The 13262-nt window shown below is 38.1% G+C and overlaps 1 protein-coding gene across 4 annotated transcripts in view; it reads right to left on the minus strand.

The window, feature by feature from the left end:
• Nucleotides 1-297: 297 nt before the first annotated feature.
• The window catches only part of PLEKHA1 (pleckstrin homology domain containing A1), a 38804-nt gene continuing 25839 nt past the window's right edge, over nt 298-13262 (minus strand). For 2 of the 4 annotated variants that reach the window (XM_086466351.1, XM_086466353.1), the window contains 6 exons: nt 12609-12752; nt 11496-11564; nt 8338-8402; nt 7441-7504; nt 6124-6213; nt 298-2787 (listed from right to left, as the gene is read on the minus strand). In XM_086466351.1, the coding sequence (XP_086322477.1) occupies nt 2458-2787; nt 6124-6213; nt 7441-7504; nt 8338-8402; nt 11496-11564; nt 12609-12752 (762 nt within the window). In that variant the 3' untranslated portion in view covers nt 298-2457. Of the gene's footprint in view, nt 2788-4928; nt 4970-6095; nt 6214-7440; nt 7505-8337; nt 8403-11495; nt 11565-12608; nt 12753-13262 lie in introns of all 4 variants that reach the window. The other 2 variants (XM_086466350.1, XM_086466352.1) reach the window with 2 other exon arrangements.

Below are 13262 nucleotides of genomic sequence, written 5' to 3' on the forward strand. Positions count from 1 at the left end.
TGACTATGCATCATCTCTTCCTTCCCAGTGATGCAAAAGAAACCTGATCGATTTCCCTTGCATAAGGTGTAACAATTCCACAGAAGGAACCGAGAACAGTCAAAGAAAAACAGCTCATTCTGTTCAATTTCTTTCTCCGCCTACAAAACCCAGCTAGATTTGAAGAATTAAAAAGACGTTATAGCTGGATAAAAGATAATCTGACCTCTTATATGCTAAAAAGGAACATATTGTTCTGATAAAACATTTAACATGGTGCAAGGAAACTCAGGCAGATGTTATTTTAAGTTACCCAAACTGATTTATTGACAATTTAAATGTGACATATTTACAGCACTGTCTCTAAAATAATTTAACAATTTTCATAGATTTATAAAAGTACTGATAAATAGGAGACCCTGACAATTACCAACCACAAATATTTCCCTATGCTACCGAACTACAACAGTAGTTCTTTTCTTTTTTTCTTTTTTCTTTTTCTTCCTCTTTTTGTAAGTCCCATAATGGAGCTGCTTTACCTCCACCCAATGTGTAAAATTGCCAATACCAAAATATAATAAAATGAACATGCAGTGTGAAAGCTGTACCAGAGCAAGTGATTTCAGATGTTAGACTACAGTAAAAATATTTCAATGCAGTGTCTTCCACACAGAATGTACTTGTGAAAAAATAAGCTTTTAAAGAGCTATTGTTTTATCTTTATAGAAGTTAAACCTACAATACTAGTACAGACATTTACAGAAACTTCCAATTCTGTGGTAGTTTTCACATATACCTAAAGAGTCAAACAAAACCAGTAATTTACAAACACCGCTGCCTTCAGACAGTGGTTAGTTAGCTTATGGATAAAAAAAAAAGAAGGTGCTGATATAATTTAAGGTTTTGAAATTAGATTATATTTCATTCTTATAGGACACAAATTATTCTACCCTTGGATCAACGAATTATTGTGGTAAAACCATCCATATCTCTCAAGCAGGAAGTCAGTTTGGAAGTTGGAGAGAAGATGGACTCGGGTGATATGTATCTTAGGTTCCAGTATCACGAAGCTGGACAATCTGAATCACAGTAAGCAGCAGCATGAGATATTTGCGGGGTTTTGATTAAAGCAAACGTTTTTCAAAACCGATGAAAAGTACACACTCAATCTAATCCAATGCTTGAAATGTAAAGGTTCTTCTCATTCGCATCACTGACACCCCATAACAGTGTACACAAATATTCATCTTCTTTAAAAACACATATTGCACAGCTAGTAGGTGCAATACCAGAACACTGGTATCCCCAGCACAAGTCTTCTATTTTAAAAAGCTGTTTCCAACTATGCCATTCAGGACAACTCTAAGCCAACGTTCAAAACCATCAAGAACGGTTTGTGTACATACCTAAGCCAAAAGTGTTTCCACAATGAGAGAAAGAACACAGGCACTTCAGATTATTAGTGCACAAAGAGTTACAGGCCACAATTGCAAGACCACGAACAGTTCAGTACCAATAAGGACAAAACTAGGTGAGGAGATCTTCCACGGATCAAATCTAGACACGAGAACTGTTCACAAAGCACTGATAAGAAAACCATTCTCAAAACAGTCAAACGATACATTTAGACACTGAAGGAAAATAATTGCTGCAAAGCCTAATGTAACACAGTATCAACCCTACTTGGTTCAAAAGATCTGAAGCCCAAATTCAAAAATCCAAATTTCTCTTCTCCCCCCTCCAAAACACCATTGCATGCAGTCCATTAAAATCCAAATGTGCAAAAAGTTACAGGAGTGCATCAAAAATAGGCTGACTATTCAAAATATTATTTTAGTGGAAATTTTACAGCACCATAATTAGAATTCCAAGGGAGTTCAGAATTCTTGTTCTGGTTAGCGAATCTGTTGACACTGTGGATCCTAAAGAACAGAAGAAATATTTTGTGCATTTCCTGGTATCGGAAAGTCAGAGAGAGAAACAATTCTCACTATGCCTAATACCTTCCTGTAGTTCAAAATGAAATTAAATAATCACGTTTGTTGGCAGTAAGTTCGCCACAATACAGCACTAGTTGCTATATTGTGGAGGAATTTAGAAAGTTTACCAAGTTTGCCAGATTAGGAATTAAAAGTTGCTGGTACCTTGATTACCTGCAGAACTACTTATTTGGTTTTGTTTTGGTTTTTTTTTTTTTTCATTTTAATTTGTGCAGTTTGGCCCCTCCCTAGTAAGTGATTTACTATCAGGCTTTGAGAAAACGCCTAAGGTCCATTTCTGACCCTCAGCTGAAAGGCAATATACAAACACATTATATATACACACGTGTGTACAGCGACACACACGTACATATATATCCATATAAAAATCAGTGTTCCGGTTTTTTGTTCTCATTTCCTGTAATTTTCTTTGGTTAAAAGTCCGAGCAAGGAAATTAGAGGACCGAACAAATGGATCATTCTCCAAACACTTCCACCACTACACATCACTAACTGGAAGGCTTGCATCATCCAGATCCACGAGGCCAGGATCCTGTTCCTGAGTGCCATTTTTACTTTGGGGTTCCGAGAGGCCCCGTTCAGTCACTTTGGAAGCTGATTCTCTTGGAGCGACAACCTGGATCTTGAAGCTCCCTGGCTTGGCCTTGGTAAAAGATTCGTGAAATCCTCGCTTCTCCAAGGCAGGGTATTTGGCGTGAGGGTTTGGGACCAGAGGGCTGCCGTGAGCGGCTGTGGAATGTGAGGTGGCTGGGGCTGGGAGGGCAGAACGGAGAGCATGGTTGGGTTCGGTAGAAGACTCGGGATGCTCCTGGAAAAGAAGAGCACGCGTCAGATGAAGTCAGCGACGTCACATTGGAAAGAGACACAGTTTCAGATTTCACTCTCGGGGGAAAAAAAAAAAAAACCAGACAGAAAACACACAAAGCGAAGCATCAGCCACAGCAGCAGGAGGCAGGTGCTTTCTCACGGCAGCGTATCATTAAATGTGAGCTTACAGCAGTATGTGACAGCAACAGCAGCTTCTTCATTTGAAGAAATTAAATGTCTCAAATCAAGCTCAGCAGCTCTTTAGACTTTATAATATAGCCCAGCAAATTGAGGCTTCTCATTTTACTAAGATGTTAAGGAACCTTTTGAAGGGACACACTTTAAAGGCCATTGAAAGTGACACCTTTCCAAGAGAAAAATGTATTCAAACGTTCATATAGATCAGGCACTCATATCCTAAATCCTGAAGTAATGCACATGTTACTGTTCCCTCTTCTCGGGGAACCACTCTCCCCAATTTGTTCCAGGGACCAAACGAAAAATAGTAACTATTTTATGCTATCAAGACTGTGTAATGATTTTTAAAGTTAATGGACCTAGAGAAGAAGCTGATCTTTAAGCTATCCTTTTTAATTGTCAAGCTATTTTCTTGTGTTTATTACCAACTGCCATTCTGTTGACCTTTACATAACCCTATTAGACTGACACTGTGAAAATAATCTTCCACCATTTACTTACTGATAGACACAACTTCCCAGACTACCTAGGAATGATTTAGATGTCTAAAGCACAGGCACAGAGTGCCATTTTAGACGTCCTAGCAAATCCTGCCTGACCTACAGCTGCATCTGCAGAACAAACCACTCCTCAGATTCTGCATCGTTACCTATGGGTTCTGTAAGGACGTCTCCAGTGCCTCGGGATATCTAAACCAGCACTGGATCCAGTGTTAAATGGTATGATCAAAATGACATGAGTACTTCCCCCTGCATGCACTAGGAAGGAGCTCAGCTGCTGCCACTTCTGCCCTCAGCAGTATTAGTACATGAACTAAAGGAGTCTGCGAACCCACAAATCACAGCGCATCTCAAGCACCTTTATTAGCCCAAAAAACCCACCACAGATGTGTGTCCAAGATGCAAATAGACATCCCAAATGAAATACTTTTTTTTTAATAGCAGTTTTCCAAGTTCCTTTTAGAATGCTCTGACATGAATTCATAAATTTAATCATCATGGATCCTGCCAAGTACTATGGTGTGGTTTTATAAATTAACTAATATCACTGTGTGAAGGAGCTGAGGAACTTTTTTTGGACTTCGGTTGTGTTCAATTTCAGTGAAGTATTTCACATTATTTACATCGCCTTATTTCATACCTGACTTGATATTCCGCTTCAAGAAAAACATTTGCTTTAGGAGAACATACGATTCAGTGATTTACACGCTGTTCTTAATAACAACTTTAGTTCAACAAATAGGACAAAAGTAAGGGGTATTAGGATAAGTTCTCTGTAATAAACTCTTTGCTAAATTGAACTGAAGGACACTCAGATCTTACTACCCACACAGACTTTTAATTTCACAGTTAAGAGGCTATGCTGCCGCATCACTCCCGAGGTGCACCGCTTTGAGCAGCGCACTGATGACACGTTATAACGCTTCTACGGTTGAACTAAGAATTTCATGCAGAGACTTAAGCCATGCAAATCAGGCTACAACGTTATCCCTCCAATCTCGAGTTACGACGTGCATTTTCTGTGTGCACGCATCTGTATTAGTTTGTGGGTAGCTGAAATTTAATTTTGCCTTTTGCGCAGTTTCAAAAAAAATGTAAAGTAAAATGGAAATATGAACTCTCATGCAAATTAGTTTGAATACTTTCCTATTACAGTTGACATCACATAACTTATGTTTAAATACATAGTGTGCTTTGAAGTATAAGTACATGTTTTTGCCATTTTTAATTTCCAATTATTTTAAAAGTAAGAAAAAACAGTGCAAACCTGTAAGTGAATGATATAATTTATGCGTTAGTTTTCAGTAATGGTAATGACAACAGGTAGCATTATTTTTAGTTTTTTTATAGTGCAAATTAGTCTCTAGTCCCAGCCCTCTGTTAAGAAGGCAAGTTTACATGAGAGCCCACATACGTGCTGCATTCACCAGTTCTTGATGTATACCTCTGTATACAAGGATTCGACAGCCTTCTGGCCTGCCGCATCTGGAACACAGTGCAAAGCTAAGATTAGAGTAACCTATACTTGGGGAAAGAAGAGAAGAGAGGGAAAAAGAAAGAAGTGATGCAGACAGTAATAGCTAGGTTGCTCAGTTAGCCCCACAAAAATAAAGAGCATATACAAAGAAAAGTTATCTGCATATTTTCATTCCCCCAAAAAGAAAGAAAATTTACGATAGGAAGTTTTATTTAAAAGCACGAAGCAGCTCCCAGCTCCAGAAAATAATTGAGAGCTCAGACTGAATCAACAGAAACACAGTATCAATGCAAATGTGTAGACAACAGCCAAATTTAAATGATTAGATGCCAGATTATGGGGGTAATGATATATTCAGCTTATTACAAAACATCCCGTAGCCAGAAAGTGAAAACCACAGCTTGCAACACCTGAACTGTAAGGTATTCCAGTTGTTAAATCCGGACATACTTGGAGACGCTGTGACACTGCAGTAACCTTCACTTTTCACAAGTTAATGTACTTTGTTCATCTTTCTTCGTACTGAACATCTTACACAGTTTAAACGCAAGCATGTATGAAATGTTGGCAACCACAAGGCTTCACAAACATTAAGATTTGTCACAGCGCCTCAGTTCGGTAATGCTAGATGGTGTTCACGCTATGTTTTCAAGAGCAAAAGCTAATTCATGCGAGCAGAGATCTCCTGGAGAAGTTAGGTTAAATTTGAATCTGTATCTGCATATACAATAACCTGTCAACCACAGAGAATGACGATTTAGTAGTGAGAACTGTTAAAACCAAATGAGGATATCGTCATTTGACTGCAAAATGGAGCAATTCGCAGAAACACCTCACAGGAATCAGAAAGTTTCAATTTTACTTCCAAACTAGTAGTAGCAGTAGCAACAAAGATCACACTGAACTCTGAATTCTTCTAGGTTAACACTTGCATTATCTATGTGCTCAGGGAAACACAACACACAAAGTTACACAGATGTAAGACTAAGATAAGAGCTCAATCAGAAAATACAAAATATTTTATGCCCGTCTGTATGAAGGTTCATGCAAAGATGCTACAGGACAGGATAGAGGACAGGCGAAAGTGAAAACCAACTAGAACTTCACGTGCACAAGCAAACATCAATTAATCACATTTTCTCTGAAGGTCAGAGTAACATACGGAAGCAGCCGATCTTCCAGGTCCCCGCTGTGCTACAATGGCCCCAGAAATCGCTTTTATCCAACTGTGCATGTCTTCCGGGCTGTCCGCCTGGACGAAACAACACCAATTGTATTTAACACCATCAGCTCTCAACTTCCCCAGTGTCCTGAGCATCTGCATTCAAGTGACAGCCTCACCCTGCTTTAGTAACCTGTTAAAGCCCGACGGACTCCTACTTAACCCAGACGTTTCTTTAAATCCTACCCTGAATTTACTATTATATGTATATAGTCATATAAAATAGTAAGAAGGAAATAAGTATTTTTATACTATCTGCATACTCTAGACTCAAATTTTTACATTCAGCAAAGAAAAAAAATAATCAAAGCACCCGCAGAAATTCCCACAGGAGATCTGCTGACCCCTCTTAGCAGCCATCAGCCAGTGACAAAACTTCTGTACTTTTCAGTCACTGTTGCACTTCACTGCTATGAGGTATTTCCTGAAGAGTTACAGTCAAGTCAGGAATCAGCTGTACCTTTCCTTAGAACAACAATCCAACAAAGATACAAACGGATGAACAGTGAATACCAAGGGTGTGTATATCGGATAAAGACAGATAAAAAGCTAAAGCTGTCTCCTCATTAGGTTGCAGCATCGTTAAACTAGCACATCCACCCAGCAAGGAACATTTGCAACATGTCAATTATGGTCAGCTACAGGACAGCTCATAGCTCAGCACCTGGGCCCCACTGCCTGTGTTAGACTGTACGGGCCCTTCTGATCCTACAAGAGAAACTCGAAATTATTTCCAGTACTGTAAGCACCACATGCCCACAGAGCTAGGAAAAGCAAGTATTTGTGATTTGTATCATATCCAGACATTTAGAAGGTGACATGGTAAGGCTGCAGGGAATAAAGTGCATATGGATACGTATTACCACATCGATACTGAAATGCAAATGCTGCTGTGCTTTAGTAGATATTTTAAGGTGGCAACTAACTTGAACCCAAGTACTCAATTACTATACATAAAAATCCAGTACTTCAAAATAAAAGATTTAAAATATTGAGTTGATCCTACAGAATTTGAAGACCCAAATACCAACAAAATCACATTAGGATTTATTGTTAATGCTTTCCTACACTACCAATAGAACAGTTGCTGTTATGTGGAATATTTCTTACATGCATCTTGCTGAAACAGGATGAAGACCACATTCCCTCTGAAACTCATGGCACAGTTAAACACAACTTAAAAAACAAAACAGCAGTGGTGCTTTGCTTTGACTATGGCAGTCTCCCTGTTTTGTCCAAGTTTAAAAAAGAAATTACCTGTACATAAAAGGTTCGAGAAGTTGTTACAATTTCAAAGAGATTGTCTCTCATCATTATATCACTGCAAATGAAACAAAAAATACCTCAATAGCAAGTACAACTGTATTTTAAAAAGACTGCAGGATGTGCAGAGAACCAGAGCATTTGTCATCTTGAGACCCTTTCATTTCTTTATCACTCTACTGTTGGTTTTTTGGTAAATATCAAGTAGAAAAAGAAAACCAGTATCTCTTACTCATTTTAGACCTAAGACTCCTTAGTTTATCAGTGTCATGTGTGTGCTACTATATGTATTTAATTGGAACATTCTAAACCATATCATGTTGAGTTAAAAATATTTATTGTTCTAGTCAAATTTCTGTAAAATTTCACATTTATATGGTTATGTCTTTGCAAAGGTTTAATCCTAAGCATCAGCCTGCTAAAAAACCCAAACCTACTACAAAGGCAATTAATTCCTTACTATATTGCCATTTGGTGGGAGGGAAACAGCAGGAGGAAGAGTGTTCTCATCTAAATTCAGACATTTAACATCAGGTAGTGTCCTCTAAAGGCTTAGAGGTTATATAAGCAGAATCGAGACTCCCAAAATTGCTGCCTCAAGTCAGCACCCATGCATCTCTGACTCACGACTGCATGATACTCCTTTGTTCCACCCTTGCGCAATGCATTTGTACTCTACTGAATGTTAGAAGTTTGAAACACAGAGTAACGAAGAACCTTCAAAACCAGTGTTATGCACAAAACTACTTGCTGTACTGCAAGCAAAGTGTCACACACGCGTACATCGACCTAAGTTATTGAAAAGTTCTCCATTGTTTCCAGCGAGCAGCCTCTCCATGACAAAGCAGCGCGCTACATCGCACGGAGCCACATCAGCACTTCTCTCCTCACCTTTGTTTGCATTCCTGAACTTTATGGACCTCCTTAAGTGGTATAACCCTGAGAGGTTCCTTTTCCTGAAAAAGGGAAAAAAGAAAAAGGCAAAAATCTTTCAGTCGAGTATATCTAACAACTGGAACACAGTGAAAAAGGCGGTGGTCAGAACAGTTGACAGCAGCAAACGACACTTTCAAGGCACTTATGCAAAAAGCCACGTCGACCAAAATTTAATTTACTTTTGTAATATTAAACCAACCATGGCACTTGCAATGAAGAGGAGGTGAAATCAAGAAGTATTAAAAACCCCCCAAAACATTCATTCCCCTTACCATAACGGAGACAACCACCCTGTCCCCTTCCCCTACACTAGATCAGAAAATCCAATCTGGCCTCAAGCAGCTTATTTCAATAAAACTGTGATTATATTAATTTGCTATGAAATGCTACAATACGAGATGCTTTGTTAATTGTACTGCGTGACATGGCTTTAAATAAGACTAACCGTCTCCTATACTCAATACAATTAAAAATAACACAAACAAGTGATTTGTCCCAAAACCTGTAAGACAGCAAGTATTCTTAAAGCATATGAAAATTCTGTTACCATGTGACAATTCTGTCAAAGTCTCACACAACAGGAAAAAAGTGAGAATACTCAAACAGAAATACTTTCACTTTTGCCATGACAACATCATGTCATACATACTATTATTTTCCCACGGTTGTTGCAGTAAAACAACCAACCAACAACTTATTTTACCTCTTAATGTGTTTTCTTTAAGCAATGGACACTTCAGCTGGCTTCAGCTTACAGACAACCCAAAAGCTGTCAGCTCTGGAATGACTAGTTTCTCTACAATGTCTATTACATACACTTAAGAGATTTATGTTCTTACAGCAAACAGCCAACCTCACCCAAATATAACCATCCTCAAATGTCAGTTTTCATTAGATCACTTGTCCCTGAAGCAGATCAAATGTAGAGAGTTTAAACTCAACATTTTCAATTATTTTGCACCTCTTTACCCTTCCCTACTCTTCCTAGGTACACTCATCCACTCCAACAAAGTTTTCAAAGTAATACATCAAGTGTGAACTGCAAGATCATGCCTGGAACACAGACACCCATTGTGAGGAAGACCTCAGCTCAGAAGTTATAATTTTCCGAGTCTGATATTGCCTGTATTCCACCTGAAGACTGACACAGGCTCTTCCTCAAACTGAAAGAGTCAATCATTAAGCAGGGAAGGGAAAGACACCAAACGACCACAACAAAAAATTCCCCAGAATCTATACATTTTTCAATTTAAAAAACCCCCCCACACAACATTTTTGACATTTTTGAGAGCAGAGAACTCGTATTTCCACAAATGCAAAACAACAGCACCTCAAGATATCCAGCAAGAGTAATCTGAAGTACTGGTGAGAGGCTGGCTGTCAGGAAAGAGCCATACTTGACTGAAGACTGCAGCTATTGGGAATTGAAGTCTAATAGAAAGAAGTTTTCCAGAACTAGAAGTCTGATGCTACGCTAGCTGAATACAACCTCCATGCCGTAACCTTCTTAACCACAACAGGATGACAAACAATCACTATTGAACTTTTTTTCCTATCTTTGTATCGCTCTCCTTAGGAACAGGAGATTATTAGGGAAACAGACGCCATACATCACTGAAAGAAGCCATTCACCACTTGAAATCTTCAGAACAGGGCACTTTATCTCCTACAAACACAAAAAAGGGTAAATAAAAGTCTCATGGACGTATGGTTACGTTGTTGCAGGTTTCTTCTTGGCTGTGCCCTGGAAAGTTTTGCTGTTTCCAGTACTGATTAACTGTCTCTCCAACATGTATGTTTCAGACAAGGCAGATCCTAATTGCTAAAAAACTATATGGAACATGATTTAGGTTTCCTAATAATGGAATTCTTTGATTAACCACTATAGTCCAATAAAAGGAAATTATGTTCTCTATCTATTCAGGATGTATTTCTCTGAAAAGAAGAGGGATGACTCTCTAAAAATGGAAACCCCCCTAATTTCAGTAAAAATTGTGAAGCAGGATCTGCCCTGTTGTCTGACAGCTGGTCAGTGCAGTACCTTCCCCAAACTGCAGCAAGGAGATATTAGTCTGAAGAACAGAGGACACTACAAGATTTTATATTGTCCAAAACAGTTAAACTGGAAAGGAGTATGATGAAACACTGAAACCGTAAGCATTTCTACCAGCCTTCTAGTATACTCACACTACAATTCTTCATTGAGTTAGAAGTTGCTTGTGAGTAATCTGCACTCAGATACTTTTTTTAATAAAAATAGTGGGGTTTATAGGCAATGAGTCAGAATTGTGTTATGCTGACAGCTTAACAAAGACAACGATGCAAGATCAAACTCCTACTGTTGTATACTCCCTCATTAAAAGTAAAGCAAAAGTTCTCTTCAGAAACAGCCTGAAATTTGGGTTCTTAGCGTTTTACATCTTACAGTTGGCCTGTAAGCTCAATTTTCCTTGATTTATAATACTCTACAACTCAGACTTCATTCCTTAGGAACAGATTTTTCTAGTGTTTAGTAAGTGTGAGATTCCTTTCTGGGGAAAACAGACTGTCTCCAGTACCAGCTACTTCATGTTTAAATGAAGCCTGAAGGCACTTAACATTTGGTCAGAACTGGTCAAAAGGTTCAAGAGCCATGAGTGGGGAAGAAAGATCATGAAACCAAAACAAACTCTGTGAGCATTGCATCTGGGCTGCCCTGGTCAAAGAAGTGTGTGGGAAAAGATCCCATCACTTGTGGGATAAACACCCCATAATCCTAACTTTAAATTAAGAATGGCAAGATTGCAGTTTTGCCTCTCCACACAGTGATCAGCTGTTTCAAGAACACAATTAATTATACAGTGACATAAGAGACTAATACAAAAATCGTGGTGATCGTAGAATATACCCTATTACTGTTCTTCAGTGCCCTCCAGACAGGTTCCCAAACGGAAGACTGAAATCAGAGTTAACAGCCACCCCATTAATTTTTTGTTCTTTCCAATCATGAAAAGTTATTACAGTACAGAGCTAAGAGCTGCAGGAGAAACATAGCACATTTTTCAAATACAAGCGTGTTTCTTTAGATTTTCTTGGAACTATCACTGGAAAATAACACACATTTAGAAACTTACCAGTTCAGACTTGAAATATCCTATTGTGTTTTCATCTAACTGGAAGTATCTTCTCTTCCAGTTCTTCATCTGTTAAAGGAAAAGAAATATATAAATATTTTATAAATAAAAATACAAATAAATTTACATGTTATGTATTTTTCATATATTTATCTATTTAAATATAGCTATAATTCTAGTTTATATTTACAATAGATATTATGTGATTCTCATTTATTTATAAGTAATAATCTATAACCTTTATAAATAAATACATGTCATTGTAAAAATTGTGTTGTGTGCCTTTTTTTTTATACACAGTGCATGTTATATACATATATGTATGTAGTGCTCCCAGAGAAATTCTGCAAGGATCTGCCCAATTAATTTCTCCCGCCACTCCCAACTGCAAATACTAAAAGTTCTGGTAGCTACTGTTTTCTATAAGAGTGTTTCAACAACAATCTCCCCTGAAACTGTAGCAACTCAGTAGCACAAACACCCTGCAAGAAATGCTAAAAGACAATACACTAAAGATTTCTAGTTTATTTTTAACTGAAAAAAAGGGAATGTTACAAAAAGAAACTTCATAATCCAAGATAAAAATGAGCCTGAGGATCATGAAGCACGCACATCTTGCTTCATCTGAACAACCTGTTCCTGCTTTTAGCAAGGCACCACGTGAATAGCTCCAGTTGTGTTAACAAGTTGTACAATTCCTCCTCCAAACTGAAAAACTAGCTTTTTCTAAAGATTTCAGTGATTTAAAAAGCATGCAGACATTGAACTTCGGCCTTAACTTAAATGCTTCTAATAAGCAAAATAAGGATCTCCACATAACGGTAGAACAGGAGAATTCCTAGTTGCATGCGCTAACCGTGACGTCAAGGTCTCTCTGCACACAACTTTTCCTCTCCAAAAACATCTCCAACATCATAACACTGAAGAAAGCAATGAAAAGACGTAATACAGACATAAATTACATGCTACTGGAGGACAAGTTTTATCTTTAGACGCCCCAATGTTGTCAGCAGTGCTAAAGTTACTGGTAATTATGTCTTTAAACCACCTACTTGTTCCCACCTTAGGACCTTTGCTCTTGAATAATGAAACACACTGATCTCAAACACTTACCACTGCTCCTTGTTTTACACAGTAGCCAGCTTTGATAATAGCATTATCTGGGGTATGCTTAGCAGTAAAATAAGGAAGGTGACTTTGTGACCGTTTCAAGTAATTCCTGTCAACCCCTTCACCGCACTCACTGATTTCTTCTTTCTAGAAAGACGCAGGAAAGTTCAGAATAGTCTCATTTTTTCTAAAGGTCAAAGAATAACTACACTAGTTATAGTAGGAATAATTGTATCGTCCCACGCTCACAAATCCCATTTCCAATTTGCTTGAAAGGATAAAATACTTCAACTGATTTCTAGAGACAAGTAATGGGACTCTTCCAAGGGCTCTGGTTCAGCACTTGCAAGCTCCAGTTAGAAACTAAACTAAGAAAGCGCTGAGTGTTCTCACACAATATTGACAGATACTCAGTGAAGGATGTTACAGACCTAAACCCAAGATATGTGCATGTATTTAGTGTGAACAAGTAACATGTCTTTAAGGGCAAAACACTAGAGGTGGCTACAGCAAAGAAACAGCTGTTTCTAGAACCATGAAGACACATCAGAATTCACCAGCTTTTTCAATGTAGTTCAGGTGTATACATGTCATTTACATTATATTAATCCAATCTGTAACTATTTTCAGCTCAGGGAACTTCCAGAAACAGATACA

Source organism: Leptosomus discolor, chromosome 6 (assembly GCF_034619465.1).
Source record: "Leptosomus discolor isolate bLepDis1 chromosome 6, bLepDis1.hap2, whole genome shotgun sequence".
Classification (NCBI taxonomy): Eukaryota; Metazoa; Chordata; class Aves; order Leptosomiformes; family Leptosomidae; genus Leptosomus; species Leptosomus discolor.